This window comes from Pteronotus mesoamericanus, unplaced genomic scaffold (assembly GCF_021234165.1).
Source record: "Pteronotus mesoamericanus isolate MK-2021 breed Mesoamerican mustached bat unplaced genomic scaffold, CSHL_Meso_final contig_100, whole genome shotgun sequence".
In the NCBI taxonomy this organism is placed as follows: domain Eukaryota; kingdom Metazoa; phylum Chordata; class Mammalia; order Chiroptera; family Mormoopidae; genus Pteronotus; species Pteronotus mesoamericanus.
The window spans coordinates 406109-432621 of NW_026554999.1; the positions used below are offsets into that span (position 1 = coordinate 406109).

A 26513-nucleotide genomic window follows, 5' to 3' on the forward strand; every position below is an offset into this window, starting at 1 on the left:
TTACAGTGCTTTGTACTTCAATTGCTGTGATAGTGATTACATGGGTTATGTAAATTTGTGTAACTCATCCAAATGAACATTTAAAATAGTGCATTTTATCATATGTGAATATACCAATATAGAGTTGATTAAAAGGGGGCTCTCATAAGATGGTGAGAGAGAGAGGTGCTGGTGGTTGTTTCTTGATCTGGGTGTGTTTGCTTTGTGAAAATTCATTGAGTAGATAATTTGTGCAACTTTTCTATGTAATACTCCATTAAAATGATTATTGAAAAATGAGATCTTAATAATTCTGTAACAGACTATATTGTTTAAGGTAATTCTTTTTTATGACATTGTATTCCTTTGTATGCACATATATAATTAATCAGTTTCCTTCTTATGGACATCTTTGATCATATTTCTTTGTACATTTATAAATTATAATTGTATCTTACATTTAACATATATGGTAATATCTAATCTGTATCTTCTTTTGAACATTTTCATGCCTATTTTCACCAGCTTATTTCCCTGGATAAATTTTAGAATTCTTTATTGAAATTTCAAAAAAGAAGTATCTCTCCAAGATTTTGATTGGAACTACATTGAAATCAATCAATTCAGGGGAGAACTGACATCATTACTGTATTTGTACAGTTCCATTTAGGAAACTGCTGTGTCTTTTTTGTTAAAAAAATTTAATGTCCTTACCAGTAATTTTCTTCATTTAAATCTCACACTTATTAAGTGTATTTCTACATAATTTGTGTTGTTAATTTTGGGGAAAAACTTTTTTTTACATTTTATATCTTTTCATTTGACAGTGTTGAGCTGTATAAAAAGTTGCCACTAATCAAGAGAGTACAAATTAAAATGTGTCCTCATTTTTTGATTTTCAAATTGAAAAGATTTTTGAAGATTGTGAAAATATAGTGAAATAGGAATAAAATTAAACTTTGTTTAATTTTAAAAATCGAAAGTCTAAATGATCAGACCATTAGATCCAAGTTCAACCTGTAGAAGGGTCATAACAATTTCAAAGGAATAACACTAATGTATTTCTAATATTGGCTATATTTTTAATTATAAGAAATTGGAAAGACCTTAAATGGCCTACAATAAGGCATTTATTTAATAAATGATAGCATAGCCATCTTATGAAATGCTGTATAACCTAAAAGTCATGTTTTACAGGAACATTTAATGGTTTTTGTAATGCTTACAAAAGGATATTAAGTGGAAAAGCGTGTGTGAAACCCTAGGTAACACAAATTCAGTTACTGTGCTAAAGAACATGTGTGAAACTCTAAGTGACATAAGTTCAATTACTGTATTAAGAAAATGAAAGGAAACACAACTTCTCAGAAGAGATGTACTGCTGATTCATACAGGATTTTGTAAATGGAAAATTGGATACTGCTTTACGCTGATCTAGAAGTAAATTCAGGGGTCCTCACCCGCTGAAGCTCACCTGAGCTCTGCCTCTTGTGCCCCCGACTCCAGTCTTCCATAAAGCTGTTCCCTGGTGCCAAAAATATTGGGGACCGCAGAGTACATTGCTATATTTAATACTTATTACAGTTTATTCTTCTAAACTGAAATTGAGATCATTACGACTTTTCCAAAATAGATTAAAGGTATAATAACAATTTACAAATTGTTAGTATTTGGAAATTTTGTTTTGTGGTTGTTAAATCATTTGTCCATGTTAAATAGCTATACAGAAATGGATCCTGTCATCATTGCCTCTGAAGGAGTGGAGAAATTCAAAAATGAAAACTTTGAAATTATTATTGTTGATACAAGTGGACGTCATAAACAGGAAGACTCTTTGTTTGAAGAAATGCTTCAAGTTGCTAATGCTATAGTAAGTGGCTTCAACTTAACATTATAAAGACTGGTTAATTTAATTGTAAATCCTGATTGAGTTTATGATCTGTATAAATTATTTTTCACCTGTAAAACAGATGCCAAGTAATTATTTTTGTTTTGGGCACCTTTATCTCTATGATAAGGATTCAATCTCTATAGTAAGTATGAAATTTTCCTGAGCAGATAGCAGAAAAATTATTTCCTAGCTCATTCATCTTATTAGTGTGGATGAGAAAACATAACAAACAAAGAATTAACCTTTGATAACCGTTGAATTTCCTTTCTATAAATATTTAAAAGAAACATTTAATTTAGATAAATTTTCAAAGATTTTCAAAATGAAGCATTTAAAAATATTAACCGACATTTAGTGTATTTAAAATTGTGATGGAGCCCTGATTGGTATGGCTTAGGGTGTTGGGCATCATACCACGAACTGAGGACTAACCAGTTTGATTCCTGGTTAGAGCACATGGGTTACCAGCTGCGTCCCTGGTTTGGGGTATGCGAGAAGTTGAGGTTTCTCCCACTCATTGATGTTTCTCTCCCTTTTTCTCCCTCCCTTCCCCCTCTCTAAAAGGAAATAAATAAAAATCTTTAAAAAAGTAAAATAAAATTGTGACGGAAGGGTTTTGGGGAGAAGCAGTTTATAGCTCATCTATAGCACATATTATGAACCCATGTTTTGCCATTTGGGGTGGAGGCAGAAATTCTTTGGTTAATGGTTCATGCCAGTAGGTCTCTTTTTAGCAATGCCAATATTTTGACTTAGTTGAGCAGAACTAAGGGAAATAGCCTCACCTCTATTGTATTCATTTTGGTTTCTGTGTACTCTTCTACTTTTTATTTCTCTCTGATTTACTTTTGTTTTTCTCTTTGCCTAGAATGTGATTCTTCCAGACCTTGTATAACTTCTTTCTGTTTATGTAGGCCTTGGCTCAATTGATACCTCCAGAGAGACCTTCCCTGACTACTCTAACTACAGAAGTCTTCCACACCTCAAAACTGATATTCTTTATCCCATTTTAATTGTTTTGTACACCTGAAATGTTTATTTGTCTATTATCAGTTTCCTCTGACTAGAATGTAAATCCCACCAGGACAAGGATTTGAATAGTGCCTATAACATAGTACTCCCTCAATAAATATTTGTTGATTGAACAAATAATGATTTACAATAAATATTTTACATAGCTTCTAATGATGAAATTGCTGAAGATCAGTAAAAATATGTATCTTTTCTATTAAAATTTTCTAGCAACCTGATAACATTGTTTATGTGATGGATGCCTCCATTGGACAAGCTTGTGAAGCCCAGGCTAAGGCTTTTAAAGATAAAGTAGATGTAGCTTCAGTAATAGTGACAAAACTTGATGGCCATGCAAAAGGAGGTGGTGCACTCAGTGCGTAAGTATCTTTGATGCTCTTGTCCTATATCTTAGGCTTATATTGGCGGGGGGGAAGTGGTGTGTGTGTGTGTGTGTGTGTGTGTGTGTCTTTTTTATTTAAATATGTTCCAATAGTGGACCTATGATCCTTTCATATGATCTATGAAAGTTTAAATAGAAAAATTTTGGAGTTGCTTTGATAAATAGTTCTGTTTAACTAGTTAAAAGACACTTGAGCAATGTACTTTTGTCTACTTAGCTTTGAAATGAGTGAGAAATTTGATTTCCTTTTATGTTTTCTTGTTGCAGAGTTGCTGCCACAAAAAGTCCAATTATTTTCATTGGTACAGGGGAACATATAGATGACTTTGAACCTTTCAAAACACAGCCTTTCATTAGCAAACTTCTTGGTATGTATGCTGGTGGGATACACACAAATCTCCAAGGAATAGCGTGGATCTTTAGGACAGATTAGAATTTTAATCCTGTCCTATCACTAACTAGTTCAGGAAAATCATTTCCTTCCTTGATTTATCTTCCTCACTTGTGAAATAGGGATGATGGTAACATGAGTTATTAGATGGCAAGTTCTTTGGAAAAGTTTTAAAGCACAATACAAAAATATGTGGTTGTAATAATAGCAGTGGTAATGGCAGTAAAACTTCCATAATGTCTTCAGGTGTTACAGAGAGCATGGAATATGGAATGAAACCCTGGGCTTTGTCACTTAACCTCTCTAGCTTCTGTTTTCTCACCTATAAAGTGAAATAGAAATAACGGAGCCTATCAGCTTCTGTTTTCTCACCTATAAAGTGAAATAGAAATAACGGAGCCTATCTCACAGGGTTATTATGTATGTGCATGCATTTTGTGTAATGTAAAGCAAGGTGTACTATTGTTAATACTACTTTTTTTGATATTTATAGGTATGGGTGACATTGAAGGACTGATAGATAAAGTCAACGAGTTGAAGTTGGATGACAATGAAGCTCTTATAGAGAAGTTGAAACATGGTATAATGAATAGCCAAAAGAATTTAATCTCATATAGCTTCTCTTGATTTCTTATTAATAAAGCTAGTCTTAATTTGTTTGAAATGATAAATCTGTTACAAAAGTCAATTCTTGAAATGTTTATTTTTTAGATGATTTATATGCAGATCATTTTAAATCTCAGACATCTGAGCAATTATGAAATTACATTTTTTTATTGTAATCAGATATCCTTAAAGTTAAAATTGAGACTTTCATTGGGTTCCTTAAAGTAAAACAGGTTAAAAGTTAGAACACTCTTTTTTAATCTGTTTGTTTACTTATAAATAATGGATCTATGATAAACTATAAAAAAAGAAAAAACATGCATAGCCCATGGATACAAACAATACTGTGGTGAAGGCCAAGGGAGGTGGGGGTAGGGCTGGGTGGAGATGGGCAAACTATAAGGAAATGGGACACATCTGCAGTAGTGTCAACAATAAAAGAAATAAAAAAGAGAATGAAATTAAATACAGAAGCATATTTTCTTCACTCCACTCTGAAATAGAGAAGTCTATTATTGTGACTAAGACCTCAGGTTCTTAAATGTAGCATATAACTGTTTTAAATCACTTAACTTCAATTTCCTTATCTATAAAAAGTAGATAATACCAAGTATCTTCTTCATAGAGTTATGAAGGTTAAATTATCTGATGTATGTAAATGTCCAGCACATCAGAAACATTCAACATGTATTATCGATCAGTTTTTCTCAAAAAGATATTACTCTTAATTTCCATGGTCACATGCTATCTTGCCTTTTTGCTCCTTCTCACTCATCTTGTTAGGTACCGAGGCATTTACCTCTGTCTTTAATGTTGGTGTTTTTCAAAGATCATTTTAGGCCATCTTCTTTCTCTAGAGCTTCATATTCATACCTATACATTTACTAGACCATTCTTGGATGTTTTATAGGTAGTTCAAGTTCAACATGTCCTTATCTTCCCATCCCAACCTCCCACCCCATTGTTATCACCAGTGAATGATAACATAATTTGTCTTTTTGCCTATCATAAACTTGGATGTTGTCATTGACTCTGATCTCTTCCTCATTCAGTCTACTCCTTTTCCCATCATTCAGTTAGTCCTGGTGATTGATTCTCTCTCCTAATTATCTCTATTCCATCCCCTTCTCTCTAGCTGCTCTGCATCCATGCAAGTTTATCTCTTGCCTAGATTGTTAGATCTAAGTCTTTTAACATCATCTAGCCTCTTGTACTCTTCCACTTGAATCTATTTTTTATATGGCAGCCAAAATGGTCTTTCAGAATGCAAGTCTGATTTTGTTAAACTGCCTTTCTTAAAAATCTTTTCAGCAGCTTCCCATTGCTCTTTGAATGTTTAAATGACTGCCATCTAGCTCACATCTTCCTAGTCATGTTTTGACACTATTCTTAGCATTCCATGTGCCATTCATGCTGAATTTTTCTTAGTTGCTCAAAGATATATTGCTGTCTCAGCTCTGGGACTTTGCACTGGCTAGATGACTATTAGACAAGCATTCTCTCTTCTTTCTACTTCTGTCCTCCTCTTCTCAGCCAAACTGGCTAACTCCTACTTCTACTCCTACTCCTACTTCAACTTCAGATCTCACCCTACAGGTCTTACAGGGACATTTTACCTGCTTCCTAAGCTAAGAACCCTTTGCTATTGCACTCTGTAATTGATGTATTATTCGTCACAATTATTTGATGTCTGTCCTTCCTGCTTAAAGATGAAGGTAGGTTTCACAGTTGTGTTTTTTATCTTTTATGTTCACAGTACCCAGCTCAGTTTCTGGCACTCAGTGGGTCTTTAGTAAATATTTGTTGAATGAATGAATCTATCCTTTATTGCCTGAATCTTTCCCCCTGCTTTCCACTATCTTAACTAACCCTACCACTGGTTTTACTACCACACTAAACTGGGTAATATATTCCTAGTAAGCCTACTTTCTGACTCCTGGGTCATGCCTTATGTCTCTCCATATTTTGCTTCTACTCTTAATATCCTGTTCAACTCTGACGTCACCAAGGGCCTTCTGTCCAAATGTAGTGACCTTTTGTTCCCCTTGGTTCCCAATATTTAATAGTGTTATCTGCCTTTTCTATTTTTGAACTCTTCACTTGGGTGCCATGACAATAGATTTCCTACATTATCGTAGCTTCAATTGTCACATCTGTATAATGGCCAACTATGTATGTCAGCCTTAACCTTCTCTACCACTGTTTAATTCTGCATTTTTAGCTGCCTGCTATAACATTTCTTTTTAAGATACTGTACTGCCACTTCAAATTCAGAAGGTTTAAAACCAAATACCTTTTCCATTTGTATCTTTAGGACATAAATAGAAAGTACTTTTTCTGCTTTGTCTTATTAACTCTGTTTTTTAGTTGAAATTAATTTGCATATGATGAAATGCTCTGGTTGTAAGAATATTACTTCATCACTTTTGACAAATGTTCAATAATCTATACTCCATCATGAAACAACATTTCCATTGCTCTAGAAAGTTTATTCCCTTTCTTGGTAAACCATATTATAGAAATCCTAGAGTATGTCCTTTTTCCCCCTATCTGATTTCTTTGACTCAGGATAATATTTTTTATGTTACTTCATGTAGTTGTACTTACCTGTAGCCTGTTCTTTTTATTGCTGAATAGTACTTCATCCGCAGTCTACTCATTTTCCAGTTTACGGACTTCTGAGCTGTTTAAGAAACTCCGAATAATCATCTAAAGTGTCTGCCATTTTACATTCTCATCAGCAATTTATGACAGTTCTGCTTGTTCCACATCTTTTTTGTTTGTTTATTTTGTTCATTAGATTCCACATATAAGTGAAATTACATGGTGTTTGTCTTTCTCTGACTGGCTTATTTCACTTAGCGTAATACTCTCCAGGTCCACCTATGCTGTTGCAAAAGGTAAGATTTTCTTCATTTTTACAGCCGAGTAGTAGTCCATTGTGTCAATGTTCCACAGCTTTTTTTATCCACTCACCTAATGGGCATTTGGGCTGCTTCCAAATCTTGGCTATTGTAAATAGCGCTATAATGGAAATAGGGGTGCATATATTCTTTCAAGTTAGTGTCTTGGGTTTTTTCAGATAATATTCCCAGAAGTGGAATCACTGGGTCATAGGCAGTTCCATTTTTAATTTTTCGAGGTAACTCCATACTGCTTTTCACAATGGCTGCACCAGTCTGCATTCCCACCAACAGTGCACAAGGGTTCCCTTTTATTCACATCCTCGCCAACACTTGTTATTTCTTCATCTATTGATGATAAGCCTTCTGACAGGTGTGAGGTGATATCTCATTGTGGTTTTAATTTGCATTTCTCTGATGATTAGTGATGTTCAGCATCTTTTCATGTCTGTTGACAATCTGTATGTCCTTGTTGGAGAAGTATCTATGCAGGTCCTTTGCCCATTTTTTAATTGGGTTTTTTGGTGTTGAGTTGTATAAGGTTTTTATAAATTTTGGAAATTAACCCCTTATCAGATGTATCGGTAAATATGTTCTCCTGTTCAGTGGGTTGTCTTTTCATTTTGTTTTGGTTTCCTTTGCCGTGCAAAAACTTGTTAGTTTTGTGTAGTACTTTTTGTTTATTTTTTTGTTCTTGTTTCTGTTGCCCAAGGAAATATATCAGAAAAAATATTGCTACAAGAAATGTCTGAGATTTTACTTCTTATATTTTCTTCTAGGTTTTTTATGGTTTACAGTCTTTAACATTTACATCTTTAATCCATTTTGAGTTTATTCTTGTGTATAGTATAAGAAAGTCATTTAGTTTCATTTTTACATATATTTGTCCAATTTTTCTAACACCATTTATTGAATAGGCTGTCTTTACCTCATTGTATGTTCTTGCCTCCTTTTTCAAATATTAATTGATTATAAAGGCATAGGTGTATTTCTGGGGTCTCTATTCTGTTCTATTGATCTTTATATTGGTATTTACGCCAGTACCATGCTGTTTTGATTACTGTGGCCATGTGGTATAGTTTGATATCAGGTAGCATGAGTCCTCTAACTTTGTCCTTCTCTCTCAAGATTGCTGTGGGCTCTGCATCTTTAAGTTTTGGTATCATCAGGCTTTTTAAGTTTAGTCATCCTAGTTGACGTAGTTTGTCTGCTGTGTGTTCAAGTTTTTTGTATATTTGCTTATTCCATTTTCTCTGATAGAATGTAGAGCTTCTCTAGGATAGGATCTGTGTATCTGTACATTATCTGCTGCATACTACGATCTTGCACATAATAACTGCTCAGTGAATATTTATTGATTGGATATTTTATAAGTGTGCTTCAAGGTGAACCAGTGATTAAGGAAAATATTTTATTAAATGAAATGTACATTCTCTGATATATCTGACTCATTTATATTATATTTCAGGTCAGTTTACGTTGCGAGACATGTACGAACAATTTCAAAATATCATGAAAATGGGCCCCTTCAGTCAAATCTTGGTTAGTTATAAAAAGTTTTTTCTAACTTGTTTTATCATTAAAATTTCTAAGAACAGATGAACTAGCTTTAATTATTTTTCATATTTGGGTAAAAATGCATACTTTAAAAACTTAATGCCAAGCACTTACCAGTGTGGTTCAGTTGGTTGGATGTCATCCCACAAAGCAAAAAGTTTCTGGTTCGATTCTCTGGCCAGGGCACATGCCTGAGTTGGCGGGTTCAGTCTCCTGTTAAGGCATGTACAGTAGGCAACCCATCAATGTTTCTCACATTGATATTTCTCTCTCTCTCTTTCTCCCTCCCTTTCCCTCTCTCTAAAAACAAATAAAATCAGCCCTGGCTGGTGTGGCTCAGTGGATTGAGTGCCGGCCTGCCTGGATTGCAGGCTGGGTGCCCAGTGGGGCGTGCACGAGAGGCGACTACCCATTGATGTTTCCCTCTTTCTGCCTCCCCCTCTGTCTAAAGATAAAATAAATAAATAAAGTCTGTAAAAAAAAATCTGAAATACTTTAAAAAAAGCAAATAAAATCTAAAAAATAAAAAATCAGTGTCAATTGTTAAAGCCAATAATTAAATGTCAACATTCTGAACAATTATTCTCAAGCTATTACTGATTTTATTTTTAAATATATCTATTTTAGGGTATGATTCCTGGTTTTGGGACAGATTTTATGAGCAAAGGAAATGAACAGGAGTCAATGGCAAGGCTAAAGAAATTAATGACGATAATGGACAGTATGAATGATCAAGGTAAGAGTACTTGTTCTAAATATCAGCAAGCTGAGTGTTTCACTGTGGTCTTTTGGACAAGATGGAGAAAAATTTAGACTGCAAGATTTTTGTTAGGTAGATTTGTATTTGAAAGCTCTTACTCAAAAGATAATCATTATTAGATGGACATCTTTAGGAGAAAGTTCTAGTACAGTGCTTCTTCAAATGACTTCAATGGAAAGAACATTAGTTTTTCATGATGTTGGTAGAAAAGAAATTCCAAACTGTTTTCCACAGTGGGTGCACCAGTCAGCATTCCCACCAGCAGTGCACTAGGGTTCCCTTTCTCCATAACCTCACCAACACTTGGAGTTTGTTGATTTGTTTTTGATGGCCATTCTGACTGGTATGAAGGAGTGGTTCATTGTGGTTTTAATTTGCATTTCTCTGATGGCTAGTGATGCTGAGCATCCTGTCATATGTCTCTGGGGCCTCTGTATGTCCTCCTTGGAGAAGTGTCTGTTCAGGTCCTTTGCCCATTTTTTAGTTGGATTGTTTGTCTTCCTGGAGTGGAGTTGTTTGAGTTCTTTATGTTTTGGAGCTCAAACCTTTGAGGTATCATTGGCAAATATATTTTCGTATACATTAGGTTCCTTTTTCATTTTGCTGATGTTTTGTTCAGCTGTGAAGAAATTTTTAAATTTGATGTAGTCCCATTTGTTTATTCCTTACTTTTTATCCCTTGCTGTAGGGGACATATCAGTGAAAGTGTTGTTGCGTGGAGTATCTGAAATTTTCCTGCCTAGGCTATCCTCTAGGACTGTTACAGAGTCGCAACTTATATTTAAGTCTCTTATCCATCTTGAGTTTATTTTTGTATATGGTGAAAGTTGGTGGTCGAGTTTCATTTTTTTGCATGTAGCTGTCCAGATCTCCCAACACCATTTGTTGAAGAGGCTATTTTTAACTCCTACCCCCTTTGTCAAACATTAATTGACCATAGAGACATGGGTTTATTTCTGGGCTCTCTGTTCTGTTCCATTGATCCATGTGTCTGTTCTTACACCAGTACCAGGTTATTTTGATTACAGTGGCCTTGTAATACAGTTTTATGTTAGGAATTGTGATCCCTCCTACTTTTTTCTTCTTTCTCAAAATGGGAGGCAGCGTGATTTCCATTCACTCCTCCACCACCTTGCCCATGTCTGTCTCTTTTTACTTGTTTTTAAGCATCCTTTCTTATTCAACACAACAGGTACACTAAACATGTCTTTTTTTTTTTTTTTTTTTTTTTTGGTAAGGCCTTCTACTCTACCACTTGACCCCTGGCCTCATTTACAAAGAAATACAGGATTTTTGCATTGGATTCTTTCTGACTTTGACTACCTAACCTGCAAGATTGTGCCAGCCACAAACTTTTTCAAGCGTTTTCAAGGACCTCCCAACATCAGTAAAATCCTATATCTCTAGTCTCTCTATACCTACTGACTTATTTTCCCCCTCAGCATATAAATATTCTTAAATTCACATTTTCTGGGTTTTACTTCTCCCTCATGCTTTTACTCTATGCTTCTTAAAAGAACAGTTTATATTATTCTTGAACTACTGAAATCTGACTTCTGTCCCCACCATTACTCTGAAATAGACCATACAGAGATCTCCAATAACCTTCTGCTGGTTTACTCCAATGGTGCTTTTCAGTCACTTTCTTGACCTTTACAACATTGGCTGTTAATCACTGTTTTTTTTTTAGTTTCTATTATACCATCTCCCCACTTTAACTTCTACCTTTCCCATTAACTCCCTCTCTTACTGGTGTCCTCAGTCCATCTCTTAAGCGAATATATGCTGCAGAGTTTCTCCTCAGGTAGTTTTTTCTAATCATTCTTCTCATTTTTTATTCTTTTATTTCCCACATCTATGGGAAATTGGTTGTTCATTTATTGTAGTCTCTACTTCTTTCTTGAGCTCTAGACTTTCATAGTAACTTAAATAAGATTGTGTTTTTCTTATCTCTGTATCTTCAACACTGCAAATGTTTTGCATGTAGAATTAATAATTGCAGTCATATCCAGAGTATTTACTCTGTCCTAGGCACTGTCCTTAGCATTTAACATGTACTCATAACACTTAATTTTCACAACTATGAAGGGGCAATTCTGGGGTCAACACTCATTGTTACATAGCTTTTGCAGATTTGGAAACTGAGATACAGGGAAGTGTAGTAATTTCCTCCAGATCGCTAGCTACACAGTTGAGAGGCTGGTCTTCAAACTCAATTATTCTGGCTCAAGAGTCTACACTCTGGATCACCTTCTCTCTAGCTACTCACTAAATGGTGGACAGACATCTCTGTTTTCATGTTTAAAAGTTTCCTGAGGCATAGCAAATCCAAAATGTAGTTATTCTCCCTTGGTGAGTGATATTTCCAGCTATCTACACAGTCACCTAAGCTAGAAACGACGATCAACTTAGATTTATATCCTTGCTGATTTTCTATCTACTGGTTCTTTTGATTGTAGAGAGAAAGTATTGAAGTGCCTAACTTTTCTCTTTTCTGATGTGTCAGTTTTGCTTTATGTATTTTGAAGCTTTTTTGTTGGATGCACACACATTTAGAATTGTTATGTCATCTTGGTGAATTGACCCTTTATCATTATGTATGTAATGTCTTCCTTTGTTCCTGACCTACTTTGACATTAATACAACCACTTCAGCTTTCTTTTAATTAGTTTTTTCCATTATGTATTTTTTTCATCCTTTTACTTTTAACCTATCTATATCATATTTGAAGTGAGTCTCATGTTAACAGCATGCAGTTGGGTTGTTTTTTCTTTTAATACCTTCTGATAATCTCTTAACTGATATATTAATCATGTACTAGGACTTAGTTCTGCCATTTTGTTATTTTGTTTGTTCCCTTTGATTTTGTTCTTCTGCTTTCTCTTTTCTACTCTCCTGTGGGTTACTTGAACACTATTTTAATGTACCTATGGTGTTTTTGAGTGTATATCTGAATACTTTTCTTGGTTGCTCTAGGTATTACCATATACATACATATTTAACTTAACACAGCTACTTGTATCCATGTTTTACACTTCAAGTGAAATATAGAAACCTAAAGTTCACTTTAGATTTTAGTGAGTTCTACTTACTAAGTACTTCTCATATATTCCCTGTTCTCTTTGTCTCTATATCCCTTGCATTATTTCATACATTCATCACTTCTTATCTGGGTTGCTATAGTAACCTCTTAACATTTCCCTTTCTCTTTTTTCACTCCTCATTTCAATCTTTCTTCACTGATACAAGAATGGTCTTTCTAAATATGATAGTTCTGGAGTCAAACTCTTTCAATGGTTTTTTGTCTTTATGATGAATTCTAAACTCCTAAGCCTGGCATACAAATTCTGTTGTAACCTTATCCTTACCTACTTTTGCAACTTCTTAAATCTCAGCTCTTACCCATGCTTGGTTCCCTCTACACACAATCATTACTCCAGGAACCATGTTCTACTTCCTGGAACATCCCTTGGTCCTTTCTCTTCTGTACTTAACTCATACTTGTCCTTCAGGACTACTCAGAAACTATCACATGGAGCCTTTCCTGATTTCCTGTCTTCTTTAAATTATGTCATCTTCTGCAATTTGCTTAACTCTGTCATATTGCTTACCATGATGTGCTGTTACTAGCTTATCTTCTTTCACTCTATTTGAGCTCTTGAAAGGAATATGACACACCTTTCCTAAATATTTTATAGTGAAGATGTGGCTTAAAAGCTGCATTTATGAAATGGATTTACAGGTTGTAATGGAGTATAAGCTTATTATGAGACAGTTTGATCTTTATTTGCGTTGTATTGGTAGTCAAACTTCATCTGGATTTCAGTTCACTCTGGACAGTAAGCTTAGAGGGCATAGACAAAATAGAAGTTGTATTTAGAAAAATCATGATGATAAATGGGGTTCTAAGCCATATTATAAGAGAAACAGTCAAAAGACTTGGATGTTTGTCACCTAGAAAATTCATAGGTTAAATGTGGCTCTCAAATATTAGAAAGCCTTATTCTTTTTGCTTGGAAAGGAGATATTATTGCAAATAGGAAGAAGTACCAGGCAAACATATTTCATTTTAATATGTGAAAAGATTTTCCATAATTACAGATAAAATAGAATGGCATAGATTGCCTTATTTTAGATAGTGGGCCTCCTCTCCTGGGGATATGAGCACCAAGGCTAGATGACCACTTATTGGGGTATGTTGTAGAGAACATGCAGACATAATAAAAATTTTTACTAAAGGCTATCTCATTTCTGAGAGCGTATGCAATTAACACCAGAAGAACACACCTCGTATTTGAACAGTTATCAAAAACACTGAAGCGAATTAACTTATTCTTATGTTACAGAAAGGGTTAAAATACTAGTAGTACTCACTTGATTATAGGAAATATAACTATTATTCTGTTGATTATAGCTAAAACTGCCTATTTCTGCTTGCTTATATGTCTGAACTTATGATTTATTGGTTAATAGTATTTAGAGCAAAGGTGAGCACTTTTGTTCTTTTCTGAAATACACCTTTTAGCTCTGGTGTATATTCTGAGGAGTAGTTAGATATGAGCTATGGAAAGGGAGGGTGGACGTGAGTTTCAAAGGTTTTCAGAATGTTCTATTTTACTTAAACAATAGGGTATGTGTGTATTTCCTAGCTTATGAATATTCTTTTGAATATATTCTATGTTTAACTTTTAAAAATCAGACAAACAGGCAGGTGATAACAGTTCTTAAATCTGGTGGTGGTATGACAATTTTACTTGTTTTTACGTGTGTAAGATATTTGCACATAACTGCTTTAATAATGAATATTAATTGTGTATAAATGAAAGTAATTGACCCTTGCCTGCAGAACTTGACAGTACAGATGGTGCCAAAGTTTTTAGTAAGCAACCAGGAAGAATCCAAAGAGTAGCAAGAGGATCCGGTGTGTCAACAAGAGATGTTCAGGAACTTTTGACACAATATACCAAATTTGCACAGATGGTAAAAAAGATGGGAGGTATCAAAGGACTTTTCAAAGGTAAGAAAAATAAGTTGATCATTAGTTAACACACTGAAAGTAAGTTGAGAAACAAAATTTAAGCCAGGAATACTACCAGTATTAGAAAATGTATTGCTAAATTTCATGTTATAATAAAATTATAACATAGTGATTCATAATGCGATCTCTGATTTATCTGTTTTTATATTTAAGGTGATAAATCCTAATATTTTTAAAAACTAACTTAATGACTTTATTTTTTGAAGCTGTAAAATATATTTTAAAATATAAGGAGTATAAGAAAAAAAAATTTAAAAGCCCCGTTACCTTTACTCCCCAGAAAATCTCATGGGTCCTATTGCAAATAATTTTTTATTTAACTTGTGTTTTCTTCTGATGCATTGTGACTATTTTTCATATTATTAAATATTCTTCAAAATATAACTTTTAACCACTGAATACTATTTCAGTTCAGCATGTATCTTTGGTTTAACGTAATGCTTTTTTGTTGGATATTTAGGCTGATTTCATCTGCTTCTCTATCAATACCAGTTTTGCATCAGATTCTCTGCCATCTTCCATAAGGCTAGGGATTTTGTCTGTGAGATCAGAAACATAGTAAATGCTGAATAAATTTTGTAATAATTTAATATTTCCAATTTAATGGTTAAATGTTTTTTAATATGTGTTTTTTAGAGTACTAATCAAATTTAACATGTCTGTACATTTACTGGTTTGAATTTTCTTTGTGAATCACCTCTTAGGTTTCCTGTTTACTTATTTCATTTTTTCTGTTATTGCTCTGTAATAACTCTTTAAAATCCTTGGTTTATGTCTGTGAATATTTTTTGCAGGTTTTCACTTGTTTTGTTTTTACAATATTTTTTTAATGAACAGTTTTTTATTTTTAATGTAACCAAGGCTGTTTATCATTTTCTTTGACTTCTTTTATGCTTATAAAAGTTCTTCCATGTTGATACAGAAGTTGTCATCTATATTTTCTTCTCCTTATTTTGGTTTTATTTAAATTTTAGGTTTTACTTTTTGTCCCATCTGAAATTTATTTTGTTCCGTATTGTGTAAGGTTAAAAAATAAGCTTGTTTTTCCAAATAATTAAATCAACTGTCCCAGTCCTCTTTTAATTTTTTCTATATTATAAACATTACTAAAGTGAATTTATTATTTCAAAAAATATCGATTAGGTCCATACTAAAGATGAATAGTACTACTGAATAGCTTTCTTAAAAAATGAGTATTTATAGAAGTTCTTATCACCTTTTGTCTTTGACACTTTTCTTATTTCTTTGCTTGCTATATCTTAGTTTCTCTTTTGTGACAAGGGAAAACAGTGAGACAAACATGTTTAAAATTGGTTATAGTTCCTAACATCACATGCTTTTTCAGATGGTGATTAATAAATATGTGTAGTTTAACATCCTTCCCAAATGATCTTGACTGTTCTTCATAGAACTACTGCAGATCCATCATTCAGATCTTACCTAAGCATTGATTACTCAATAAAGGCACAACCAAGATAAAATGGACATTGGATAATGGGGCATATCCTTGTCATTCCAAACTGTTAATATTTTTATAAGTTTTAAAAATCCTCAAACAGACTTTTACAACGAATCACCAGTGGACATACAATTCACATCTTACCCAGATTTATTTTTCACAGATTTTATTATGTTGTATTAAAAAACATCTCTTTTATTCATAGTTCATATAATTATTCAGATTAGCCAGCTTTGATCAGAGAATCAGGGGCAGCTTTGGTTTTCATTTTCCTAAATGCTCTTGAGAAGTATCAGAGTTAACGTTCCTTTGAAATAATTTTGTTGAAGCAATTTTGTTTATTCATTGTTGTGGAACTGATGTCTTTTGCTTCCTGTCGATTAATCATACCAGCTATTCTCTAAAGGAAAACTCTTGCCTGTTCTGCCCCAGAGTGCATCTCGGTCATTGGCTGCCTTTTTTACTGTGGAGTTTTACCAAAGTGTGTGGAAATCCATTGATAAATGGAGTTTGATCATTTGTTTTACTATTCTCTGAAGCTTTCTGTTACTTTTAATAGTTTCTTAGATGTGTACAAATTTTCAGGTTCCCTTAGACTCATTCCTTTCTTATTTTCCAGCAATCAAGTCTCTTTCCTTAATGAATCCGTATCTATAAACACAGTTTTTTGTGTGGCATTCTCTCATATCACTTAAAAAATTGTTGTTATAGCTTACATTAATAACCTCTGGATACAGTTCTGCTTATAGTGGCTCATTCACAGGTATAACAAAGTATTAAGAAAAATCTTAGCCTTGAAGAAAGTCCCTTAAATTTTCCTTAATGAAGAATTTCACTTATACTTTCTCAAAAGTATATATGTAATTGAGATAAAGATTAGAAGAGAATATGTACAAATTAGAAATTACTGTGTTAGAGTGATAAGATTATAGGTGATTTTTTTTTATTTACTCAATTTATTAAACTTTCTATAATATCCTGATTGTATTACATTCTGTACTGACTCAAAACCTTTTTTATTTTCAGGTGGTGACATGTCTAAGAATGTGAGCCAGTCACAGATGGCAAAATTGAATCAACAAATGGCCAAAATGATGGATCCAAGAGTTCTTCATCACATGGGTAAATACAGAGTTGTTGTCAGTTGCTAAAACAGTTTAAATACAGGGTTGAGTGTGTTTGCTTGTTTGTTTTTTTAATCCTCAGCCGAGGACATTTTTTCATTGCTTTTAGAGAGAGGGAATGGGAGAGAGGGAGGGAGAGAGAGAATCATCGATGCAAAAGAAAAGCGTAGATTGCCTCCCATATGCTTCTGGACCAGGATAGGACTTACAAACTAGGTATGTGCCCTGACCAGGAATCAAACCCACAACATTTCGTTTTTGGGACTATGCTCCAACCAACTGAGCCACACTGGCCAGGGGTGTAAGAGTTGAATTATGATAAAGCCTTCTGTTGCGAGATTATGAAATCTGTTCAACAGATGTGTGATTTGAAGGAAATAGCCATCTGAATTTCAAGTTGAATGGTTGTAATTGTGCTATATAAGCTGAAGTTTTATTCACTTGTCAAGTGAAAAATTTCACTTGTGTAATTTTTGAGCAAGTTATTTAATCATCTTTCGTTAATGCTTTTGTCCTGGTTTAGAACCTGGATATTTTCAGTGATGAGACTTTGAAATTATATAAGGATTTTGAAACCCAATTCCAATTTTATTATGTAGCCTATAAAAAGTTCCTTAAACTTTCTGAACCTTCCTTGCTCCTTCTTTAAAATCACAAATAATATCTCATCATGAAATTGTGACAATTAAATGAACTAATACATGTTAAAGCATTTGATACATTTCTGAGCATATGGTAGATGTTCAATAAATAGTCAGCTCTTTCTGTGAATCCTGGGAAATAACTCCCTGCCCTCCCAAATTGATTACTATTTACAATAAAACTTTGGATTTCGCAGAAAATAAACTTTTTGTATAGATTTATTGAATCCTTACTGTGCAACAGACATTGTTCCAAGGTCTTTTTCAGGTATTACCTCATTTATATGAGGATACTGGTGAATATACAAATTTTGATTTGGTGTGTTCTTTAAGGATGATGACCAAATTGCAGTCAGAACCCAGTATATTTTTAGAAGTTAAAGTACTTATTAGGTAAAAGTAACAAATGCTTCAAGTTCTACTTAATAATTACCCGATTTTATTCTCTCTCTAGGTGGTATGGCTGGACTTCAGTCAATGATGAGGCAGTTTCAACAAGGTGCTGCTGGCAATATGAAAGGCATGATGGGATTCAATAATATGTAAAGAAGATGCCTTAATATAAACTGACTCAGTTGATTACGTTAATTGCTGAGACCTCAGAGTTTCCTCTTTTGCAAATGGGGAATAAAACTATTTTTCTTGCCTGTCTTGCCCTTTTTCTCTTCTCATCATTTTTTCTTTTCCTTTTTTTCTTCCTTCCCTTTTCTCCTTCCCTTTGATATAAGGGAGAAATATATGGTTTTTGTGGAAATCATATTTTTGCTTTAGATTTTCTTCTGTCAGTTTTTACCATCATAACACTTCTTAAGTTAAACAAATCATGATGTAAAATTTTAGTACTTAAGTTTTTAATTGTTTCAAAGGCCAAGCATTACATTTGTAAACAGTCCTGGTCAGTAGTTACATGATTTCTTAATAAAAGTGCTGTAAAATAAACTTCAAAGTTGCTGTAAGTTAAGGGTTTGTTAACTTTCTTTATGGTATAAATATATCAGTGTATCAATTAAAAGGCAGACAGAAAACCAATAGTTCTGTGTCATTTAAAACTATCCCTGGAAGTATACCATTAATGTGAAATATGGTATAGTAACTTAACCATTAGTACAAGGGATTTTTGTTTTAACTTAGAATAATTAAGGTAATTTTGCCATAGGAAATGTTAACTCTGCCATTTAAATTGAAATTGTGCCCTGGCCTGTGTGGCTCATTTGGTAGGAGTGTCATCCCATAGCTGAAGGGTTGGTGGTTCCAGTCCTAGTCAGGGCGCATACCTAGGTTGCAGGTCTGATCCTTTGTCCAGGGGTGTATGGGAGGCAACCAGTTGATGTTTCTCTCTCACATCGATGTGAGAGGGAGTTTTTCTCTCTCCTTCCCTTCTTCTCTCTGAAAAGCCATGAAAAAAAATACTCAAGCGAGGATTAAAAAATAATAATAATAAATTGAAATCGTGAACTTAGTTACAATTCACAGTTTAGTGTTTTATATATATAACTTGCATTTTTACCTCATATTTTTGAAGCCTTAATGGCAGTATTTGATTATTTTGAAAAGTGTTGTCACGTTTCTTACATACGAAAAGTTTCCTTGAAGAAATTAATATACTTTGATGACAATAGCTAATGTATACATTTCCTAAGGGAAAAAGTAATTGCAAATATTAGGCTGTCACTGTTACATGTTAATAATAATGAGACCATAACAAGGTTGATCTGGTTGCTGGTTACTTTGGATTTCTGCACAGTTCATTTAGTACAATGACTTTTAAATAAGTTATGGAATTTAAAAATACTAAAATTATGTCTAATTATTAGTGACATCAAGAAGATAATATATATAGTGTAGCAGTGTATTTTGAACTAGGATAAACTGATTTTCAGCAAAGGATTGATTTATAGTAGTATGAGAGTGAAAGAAATAGCTGGTTTTTATAGAATTTTTTTATGACTAGTGTTTTAAGGTCTCAAGTCTAAGTATTTTTAAAAAATAATTACATAAAGAATGCAACTGGATTTTTTTTTTTGCTTGGGTAGAGATTTTATATTCCACTAAATTATTTTTACTGGCTAAAAACTAGAATATTTCTATAGAGCATTGGATACCCTGTGAAAATAATGTATCCTTTTTCTGCAGAAATGTCATCAACGAGATCCAGCTATAGAAATTTGACAATAGAGAAAATACTGTTCTCCAACTTCGTTTCTATTTAAACTGATGTATACTGCCTTAACTGGGCATGCATCTTTGTGATTTCTATCTTCGGGGTACTACTTTTGTATTTTAACCAGATGAAAAGGAAATGAGACACTTGACCAAACTTCATGGTTTCAGGCATTGTTTTTAGTATTTTTGTGTCTGGTGCAATTTAAACTTTTTTAGAAGCAAAAGTTCCAAACAGTGGCAAAGGAAAACTAAAGGTCTAGAACACCTAGTGTAGCTTCCATTTCTCTTTCTTCTTCTGTAAAATTAAGGAATTGAAGGAGCTACCTAAAATCTGATTTCATGAATCCCTCAAGCAGGCATTTTTAGTTACAAAAGCTTATCCTTCTGTTCTCATAATTTATATCAAGGTACTGATTTTTGATAGCACAAGTACCATGTACCAAAATTAAGTTCTTTAATAATTTGAAGAAATTTATTTTATTTTTTGCTATTGTTAAAATTGGTTCCTTAGCTTTTTGGTATGTTACATTCCCAACTTAGACCAGTAGTAGATCTAATATACAACATGGGTTCTTCCTGAATTTTATAATAATGTTACTTATATATGTACAAACATAAAACCGATATAATTCCTTAAGTTTACAATGCTTATGTAATTATGAAACAAAAACACACTTAGAAATGAATTGTCTACAAACTACCAAGAAAGGACAAATTAATAATGTGATGTGATGGATGTCAGTGTTCTCCTGGAAGTATCATATTTGCTGGCTTATGAGATATAAAATATATATATTTATACAAACACACATACAATGCACTGCAATTTTATGGAAGAATTTTTTGGAAAAAATAAGTGCCTTTCATTATGTAGTAAAAGTGATTTTAGAGTGTGTTTCATAAACTTATTTTATTCAAATAAATGTATTACAATGTGAGAAGTCCTAAATTCTGATACACAGTATTAACCTGGAATAGAAGTATAGTGTCACATAGCTAAAAAATGTAATATAATTAACAAATCATACTACACAGAAGGCAACAAAACCAAGGCATTTACTAAAACTAAAGTCTCATGCATATTAAAGTAGGTATAATTAATATAATATTCATACTTCAGTGAACTAAGGAGGGAGTCTATGTAGGGAACTATGTAGGGAGTCTAAAAAATCTAAATTAACCCTGACTGGTTTGGCTTAGTGGATTGAGCATCGGCCTATGAGCCAAAAGGTAGCCAGTTTGATCCCTGGTCAGAGCACATGCCTGGGCTATGGGCCAGGTCCGCATTTGGGGGCATGCGAGAGGCAACTAGTGGATGTTTCTCACATCAATGTTTCTCTCCCTCTCTTTCTCCCTTTTCTCTCTAAAAATGAATAAAATCTTTAAAAAAAAAGTAAACCATAATATAAAATAAAATTGAGTGAATGTCTTGCAGGTAGCTCTAGTACATACAAGTAAATATTTCAGTAAAAAATGGAACAAAGCATTTAAAGTAAATGTGAAGGAATTTCAATTTGATTTTCATGTACGAGGTCTATCTGGAAAAAATCCATCCATTGTTAATATAACGACAACAGTTTGCACTCATTGTTAGTATAATGACATCAGATGACTCTGATGTAACCTGGCAGCCAACGAGAGTGGACTAGAATGCACATGTGTGAACAATGATGACTTCGTTGTACTAGTCAGCAGGGACAGTAGATGCTGTTGAATGAGCATATGTATATGTGGCCATCACATTAAAAATGACTGAGTGAATAGAGCAATGAAATCTGAAACAAATTTTGTGTTAGACCTGAACATTCCTCCTCAGAAACTTACTTAGATGATTCAGAAGGCTGCAGCTATGGGAAACGGTGATTGGCAGTTTCATTATGATAAATGCCCACTCGTGCCAACACATCACCTCTCATGCAGAGTTTTTTGGTGAAACATCAAATCTCCCAGGTGACCCAGCCTCTCTACAGCCCAGGTTTGGCACCCTGCGACTTCTAGCTTTTCCCAAAACTAAAGTCACCTTTGAAAGGGAAGAGACTTCAGCCCTGGCTGGTGTGACTCAGTGGATTGAGTGCAGGCTTGTGAACCAAAGGGTTGCTGATTTTGATTCCCAGTCAGGGCACGTGCCTGGGTTATGGGCTGGGTCCCCAGTTGGGGGTGTGCAAGAGGCAACCCACACATCGATGTTTCTTTCCCTCTCTTCCTGCCTTCTCCTCTCTCTAAAAAGAAATCTTAATATATATTAATATATATTATATATATATATATATTTTTTTCCTTTTAAGAAAGGGAAGAGATTTCAGACCTTCAATGAGCTTCAGGAAAATATGACGAACAGATGGTGATTGGGAGAACTGTGTGAGGTCCCAAAATGCCTACTTTGAAGGGGACTGAGGCATCATTGTCCTAAATGCAATGTTTATTGTATCTTGTATCTTCTTAAATAAATGTCTCTGGTTTTCATAGTACATGGCTGGATACCTTCTGGACAGACCTCATATATAGTAAAGCAAATATTTTACTATTTGAATGCAGAGAGCAACCAAGGAATTTGAATAATCTTGAATAAAAACTATGTTAGTGAGTACCATAGTTAAATAATGTAAATAAGTTTTGGTCTTCCTTAAAACTTACCAATAATTATTAATAAAACAAAGTAAGTTATATACAAAACTAGAAAACCATAATTACAGCTCAAATCTAAATGAGACTGCTCATCACTAGCATTAACTGGATTAGAAACAGTCATTTTCTAAATTCCAGTTAACATGTTGTGAAGCCATTACATGAAGATTGAACATAGTATGTACTTTCTTTGCTTTTGAACCATGGGTTAACAGGAATGAATTTACATCAGGCTTTAGGGGGAATTTAAGTTTTACTTCTAGAGCAATTGTGGAGTCTATGGCTTGTTATTTTTGTAAAGTAGTTTTTGATATGATGTGAAATTTTGTTATGATAGTTTTTTTCCCACCATTTGTCATTAGGGGTAGGTAACTATTTATGCTCAGTGTTGAGTAGTTGCTAACCCATCTTTATCCCTGGCTACCAACCTCTTTTTTTGTAATACAGTCATATTGAGTACAAGATAATTTTAAAGTGAAAATATACCTTGTAAGCTGATAAGCATGGCACATTTCCTTTAATAACAAACCCTGCTGAGGTCATGGCTGATCTGAGAGATACAAACAAATTCTTAAAAATATTGTTACATATATTGGGTGCTTAGGTTCAAGGTCATGACTAGCTTGAACGTTATGGCTTAACAGCCATGTACAAATGTGATAGGAATTAATGTAAAGTGACAGTTCATTTGAGTTTGGCATGCTCATGCTACTGTTTGCAATTCTGTCATTACTTTTCATTTGAAATCATTTGAACAACATGTTATATTTTTTAGCTTTATTTGGCCTAATGTATTCTCTCATTAGTCTAAAACAGTGATTTCTCAACTGGTGTGCTACAAGAATATTTGAAATAAAATATGCAATACCTGACTAGTCAGGGGCACTGACCTCTTTTCCCTTAAATTGTCAAATAAAAAAATGACAACAGCCAGCACAATAGCCCTCTGGTATGAATGCACTGTCTTGCCATAAACATATAGGTCATGTAATAAAGTTGTATCTTATTGGTCATGTCTCATAATAAGGTTGCATCTGATTGGTTAACTCTTGGTACCAGAAATCCTTATATACAAGTATAGGCACCTGATTTTTTAAAAAGTCACTTTGGAGCAAAAAGAGTAGATAATTACTATTAATTTTTTTTTGGTAAATCAATCAAAATTATACCTATTTTTTTTTTTTTGTCAGACTGGCAAAAAATAAAATACATTTTTTGGTGTGCCCCAGAATTTTAGTACAAAAATATATGTGTGCCAGGAGCTGAAAAAGGTTGAAAATCGCTGGCTTAAAGCAATTCATTTCTTGGTATATAGCAGTTGGATCAAGAAGTTACACAACAGTACCTGCTTGTAAAGGGGATAATTCATCAGAATTTAAGAGGAAGAAAATCCCCTATCTGGTGCCTGAGGCTCTGACACTGCTGCAAAAAGCCTTTTCCTTCTTTGGAAAAGCAGAAGTGAGTGAGGTCCTGTGCCTGAGGTCTGTTTTTCTTAAGTAACATGACAAAGTTTTGAAAGCTTCTCTTCAGGGAAAGGTCCCATATCTGCATCAAGGGAGGAGAACATGTAATGTCTGTATATCTGCATAGTTTAGGAATCATGTGTACTTCATTTTTATGGTTTTATAATAGAATTAGGGAAATTTGCTCCTCGGTAGCACAAAGGAGGTAAGAGTTATTGGATATATTTATGGGCCCATAATTTCTGACTCTGGGAAATTAATTAAGGGGTTCAAAATTTCATTTCTGGCAGAAGTGGTACAAGAAATAGCTTGTTTTTTGACATACCATTTAATAGGAAGTACAGGGAGTGTGAACCCCTTCAGTTGATCTGTGTGTATTGTGATTTTCTGCAATTACCATCTTACTGTTTTAAATGATGGAGTGGATGATCTTGCCCCAAGAGGGAAGGCATCCTTACTGGAGGAAATCATTATTTTTTTATACTTGTTTTTTATATTATTACCAAAGACCCCTAGGGTTCTACAGACATCAGGTTAAGATGCACAGGTCTTCAACACTGAGATTACTGTATGAAGAAACTAATATTTTATGACTAATGTCATATAAAATATTCTGGTAATTGAATATAAATAATATAGTCTCATGACAGAAAAGTCTGACCAAACTGCAATTAAAATAAATATATACACATAGCATCAAATAAAACAAGTTTATTTGGTATTTTCATATTTTTCTTACATATAGGGACTTAGTTTACAAATGGCTGTTATTTGTAATAGACTTCAAAAAATGTACCCACTTTACTAATTTACATGAAGATCTTTCCAAATATCCACTTACCTTTGGTCTAAGAATTTTTCTGACATTTTATTCTCAGAGGTGCAGAGTAGCTGAAGAGAGGTTCTGGAATCAGACCACCTTGGTTTGAATCTTGCTCTACTGCTTATCAGTTGCATCCTTGAGAAAGTTTCTAAGCCTTTGTTTGCCCACCTGTAAAATATTGGTAATTATTTTTCTAAAGAATTTATTTATTTTTAGAGAGAGGGGAAAGGAGGGAGAAGGAGAGGGAGAGAACATTAATCATTTGCCTCTTTCACTCCCCCAACTGAGGACCTGGCCTCCAACCCAGGCATGTACCCTGACTATGATTTGAACCAGGCAACTTTTTAGTCCGCAGGCCGGTGCTCAATCCACTGAGCCACACTAGCCAGGGCTAAAATATTGGTAATTGTAATAATATCTCAGAGTTGTGAGGAACAGTTAATACAGGAAAGTCCTTATCATTGTACCTTTTATGTTGGGTACCAAAAATGAAGCCACTACTGTTAATATCTTTATGAACGTCTTTATCTTTATGCTTAAAATCAACTTAATATGCATTTTTACCACCTTACTCTTCTGCATCAATGATGATGAAAATATATCTCCCTATTTGAGGGATGGGATAACCTTAATAATATTCTCTAGTAAAATATATATATAACTATGTCAAAACCACAAGAAAGTCTTGTTTTTTATTTGGTGGACAGTCCTGGTTATTGAATTTTAACTCAGCTGTGTTTTCCCAGCCTTTTACTGAAGTAGATCCAAATTTATCCTTTTTAGCTCTGTATATATCATTAAATGATACATTTAGACCACAATGATGTTTTCATGTATATAAATTATAATAATGCCTGAGTTTATTTGTTGTCATAGTGACACAACTCATACTATGAAGTGAAAGGAGAGATTTGGTATGTTGCTTTGTTGCCTGCTTTTAGTTGACCTATGATAGTCTGGAAATAATGACAACAACCTAAGTGTCCAGACTAAAACCTTTAAAATTTCTATGGTTTTCTGTTCCTATGAATTGTTCATTTGTAATAGACTGCTCTTCAATTGCATATTTGTGTTAAAAATAACTCCTTAGGAAATACTTCCAGTTCACATTGGAATGTGACTTGCATTTTAAATTTTTAGTAAACTAGGAAATGTACTTACAAACCATGAAAATGAGTTCTGCTTCAGCAGCAAAAATTGTTATTTGATGTTTAATTACCAATTTGTAAAATAAAATCATGCATTTATAAACATTCCACAAATTTTTAATGATAAAGATTGTTGATCACTCTTCTTGCCAATAAAAGGAAAAAGATTTTGAATAGATGCAATGCAAAACTATGTTGCTTGTGAAAGTCAATTCATGAAGTCTAACAATTGGCTCTTTATTTTTCTTTTCAATTTAGGAGAATTTGTTTTTCCTGTTTTTGACTGACTCAACCCCTGGCTAAAGCCACTGGACAGCATCAGATCACGTTACAAAAACTTGTTTACCTCAGCAACAAGCTAATTTGATTTTGTTACTGGAATAGATTATGGCTTTTCAACTATTTAAAATGTAGATGGTTTTCAAACTACCAACTTTTTAAGGTTTTGGTTTGTTTTTTTTAAGTTATCATAGTTCTAGCAAGATGGAAATTATACAGCATTATTAAGCAGTAAGGAAAAAGAACTTT

General features: G+C 33.7%; 1 protein-coding gene across 2 annotated transcripts in view; it reads left to right on the forward strand.

Moving 5' to 3' along the window:
• LOC129081245 (signal recognition particle subunit SRP54) overlaps positions 1-26513 on the forward strand; it is a 79759-nt gene that overhangs the window by 28603 nt on the left and 24643 nt on the right. The window contains exons 8-16 of one of the 2 annotated variants that reach the window (XM_054586766.1): positions 1699-1849; positions 3113-3261; positions 3552-3652; positions 4169-4255; positions 8653-8726; positions 9369-9477; positions 14348-14518; positions 17025-17120; positions 18218-18799. In XM_054586766.1, the coding sequence (XP_054442741.1) occupies positions 1699-1849; positions 3113-3261; positions 3552-3652; positions 4169-4255; positions 8653-8726; positions 9369-9477; positions 14348-14518; positions 17025-17120; positions 18218-18309 (1030 nt within the window). In that variant the 3' untranslated portion in view covers positions 18310-18799. Of the gene's footprint in view, positions 1-1698; positions 1850-3112; positions 3262-3551; positions 3653-4168; positions 4256-8652; positions 8727-9368; positions 9478-14347; positions 14519-17024; positions 17121-18217; positions 18800-26513 lie in introns of those variants that run through there. The other variant, XM_054586974.1, reaches the window with a different exon arrangement.